This window comes from Sminthopsis crassicaudata, chromosome 5 (assembly GCF_048593235.1).
Source record: "Sminthopsis crassicaudata isolate SCR6 chromosome 5, ASM4859323v1, whole genome shotgun sequence".
NCBI lineage: Eukaryota > Metazoa > Chordata > Mammalia > Dasyuromorphia > Dasyuridae > Sminthopsis > Sminthopsis crassicaudata.
Window position 1 is genome coordinate 293,605,049 of NC_133621.1, and position 3,064 is coordinate 293,608,112.

The 3,064-nt window shown below is 62.6% G+C and overlaps 1 protein-coding gene across 1 annotated transcript in view; it reads left to right on the plus strand.

The window, feature by feature from the left end:
- Window positions 1–1,258: 1,258 nt before the first annotated feature.
- Window positions 1,259–3,064, plus strand: part of ABTB3 (ankyrin repeat and BTB domain containing 3) — a 333,872-nt gene continuing 332,066 nt past the window's right edge. The window contains exons 1-2 of the mRNA XM_074271499.1: window positions 1,259–1,843; window positions 2,017–3,064. The exon at window positions 2,017–3,064 is cut by the window's right edge and continues 251 nt beyond it. Of these exons, the coding sequence (XP_074127600.1) occupies window positions 2,034–3,064 (1,031 nt within the window). The 5' untranslated portion in view covers window positions 1,259–1,843; window positions 2,017–2,033. The remainder of the gene's footprint in view (window positions 1,844–2,016) is intronic.

Here is a 3,064-nt window from a genome sequence, read left to right on the forward strand (position 1 = left end):
TTCTGTTCAGATCCTGCCTCTGACAGCAACTTCTGTTAATAAGGGCCAGTCATACACCTTCAGACAACCTTTTGGATTACTTATATTGTTATATATTGACCTCTGATCCTTTTTCCAAGGAGGATTACTAAGAGAAAGTGTGGTACTGGGTAACATTTAGAATCCTAAATTTCTTTTCTGATGTTAAACTTATTGGGCAACCTGCTTAATTTCTCTGGGCTTTAATTGTCTCATTTGTAGAAGCCGACTAGATGGCCTCTAAAGGCTCCCCACTCCCCATTTATATATATATATATATATATATATATATATATATATATATATATATATATATATATATATATATATATATATATATATATATATATATATATATATATATGTGATACTTGTCATATTGATGTGGTAAATTACCCTGTTTTTAGAGAGAACCAATGGTAATACATGAATATGTATGAGGAAAGATTTTTTTTTAAGGGGCAGAGTGATCACGAAGAAAGAGGGGGTCTCTCGAGTGTGAGTTTAATAAGTCAGATCGGGGCCCCTTGCTTCCTGCTCAGCTCCCAGAAGATGGCACACCCCGAAGCAAGTCCAGTATTGCGACGGGAGCCACAGGCAGCAGCCTCCGCTCGGGTGGAGGGTCCGAAAACCTAAACGACGTCCGGAAAATAATGGTGGGCTGCTGGTGGCCTGGTGTTCCTCCGCAGGGGTACCGAGAGATTCCTTCGCAGCTGCTGCTCTCCAAGACTAAGTCGCTCCGTGCGGGTTTCCGATTTCCTTCCCCATGGGGTAAAACCTGCTCCGGAATTAGCCTCCCTATTCCTGGAACGCAGTTGTTTGTCCCGGGCGCCGGGAGGGGCAGAGGAGGGAAGGAGCCTCCCAGCTGGGAGAGGTAAAGTTGGAAATAACCGAGGTGGAGGCAGAGGCCGGGCGAGGAGCAGACCGAGAGGGGACCCTGTGAGCCAGACGGGGCTGGAGCGTCTGCGTCCTCCGCTCTGGGTCTACGCTAACCGGAGGATGGCGTGTCAATCAGCCTCAGACCCAACGGGCAGCGGCCAACAGCAGCCGCCTCTGCACCTTCAGGAGCGGGGCGCTGGCGCCTGATGCCCCCCCCCCCCTCCCTGAGCGTCAGTGAGGCTCCCTTCCTCCTGCCGCTGGGATGGAGGGGTAGGGGACCAAAGAGACAGGGGTGGGGGTGCTAGGTGCTGCTGCTGGTGGCCAAGAAACTGACGAAAAGGGGAGGGGGGAAGGGGGAAAAGGAGGAAGAGAGGTAGCTCATTAGCATGCTCCCCTCCCATTGGCTCTTTCCGCCGCCCTCCTTTCTATACGTCCTTCCCCAGCTGGCTGGCTCGCTTTTGCGGGTACGGTGGAGAGAGGGTGGCTCGCCGCTGCTGCTGCTGCTGCCGCTGCCGCTGCCGCCGCCGCTCTCCCCGCTCCCGTGCAGTGCAGGGCTCGGGCTGCGAGACTGCGCCGGGCGGGCGGGCCGGCCAGAGGTGCTGCAGCGGCGGCCGAGGCGTCTGGCTGCCGCTGCCGCCGCTGTCGTCGTCCGGGGCCGCCGCCGCCGGCTTTCTGGCGGAGTCGAGCCGAGCTCCGGCCCCGAGGAGGCACGCGCCGAAGACTTTTCGCGTTCTTTCTTCTTCCGTTTTGTTTTTCGGGTTTGTTGGGGTTTTTTTGGAAGGTGGCAAGTAACTGCGTGAGACTCCCACCCTCTCCGCCCCAGGCTGCTCCGGCCGCCCTCCTCCTCCCTCTCTGGTGCGCCTCCGGTCTCGCCCTCGCGCCCGGGCCGCGGAAGATGATTCGGGGGTCTCCTCTGTGTGCGCAAAAGGAGGCGGCGGCGGCCCCGGTAAGCGGAAAGTAGTAACACTCCGTAGTTCTGCAGTGGGGAGGAAAGTGAGCCTCCGAGGCGGCGGTGACGGCTGCCTCCCCCTTCCCCCCTTCCTGCTCTCGCTGCCCTCCTCACGAGCTGCCTTTCTTTTTCTGGCTTTCCCTGCCCCGGTTGGTTTTTCGTCGGAGCAGCATGAAGTGCGGCCGCGATGGCCAGGAGAGGTAAGAGCGTGGTCAGGACGCTGGAAGATCTGACGCTGGACTCGGGTTATGGTGGCGCGGCGGACTCGGTCCGCTCTTCCAACTTGTCGCTGTGCTGCTCCGATTCCCACCCGGCGTCGTCCTCGTACCCTTATGGAGGGAGCTGCTGGCCGCATCTAGCTGACTCCATGCACAGCAGACACAACAGCTTTGACACCGTCAACACTGCCCTGGTGGAAGATTCCGAGGTGCTGGACTGCGCGGGCCAGCACTGCTCCAGGCTGCTGCCCGACCTCGAGGACGTGCCTTGGACCCTGCCCGAGCTGGAGGCGCTGCTGCTGCTGCGCCCCCGGGAGCCGCGGGCCGGCCTGGCCGCCGCCTGCCTCCCGGCGCCCGCGGCGGGCCCGGGCCTGCCCAAGGACGCCCTGGCCCGCCTCTCCACGCTGGTGAGCCGGGCGCTGGTGCGGATCGCCAAGGAGGCGCAGCGGCTGAGCCTGCGCTTCGCCAAGTGCACCAAGCACGAGGTCCAGAGCGCCATGGAGATCGTGCTGTCCTGGAGCCTGGCGGCGCACTGCACGGCCGCCGCGCTCGCCGCGCTCTCCCTCTACAACATGAGCAGCGCCGGCGGCGACCGCTTCGGCCGCGGCAAGTCGGCCCGCTGCGGGCTCACCTTCTCCGTGGGCAAGGTGTACCGCTGGATGGTGGACAGCCGCGTGGCGCTGCGCATCCACGAGCACGCGGCCATCTACCTGACCGCCTGCATGGAGAGTCTCTTCCGGGACATCTACGGCCGGGTGCTGACCGCCGGCTCGCTGCCGTCTCCCCTGGCCCTGGCCCCGGGGCCGGCCCCCGTCCAGCCGCCGCCGCCCCCGCCCCCCGGGGCGCTGCCCCCGCCGCCCCCGCCCCCCCCGCCGCCGCCGCCGCCCCCGCCGCCGCCGCCGCCGCCCCGCGTCCCGGCCGAGCGAGAGCGGGAGGCCGGGGCCGGAGTGGGGGGCGGGCCGGGGCCCGGGGCCGGAGGGGGCTGCAGTGCGGGCAGCAG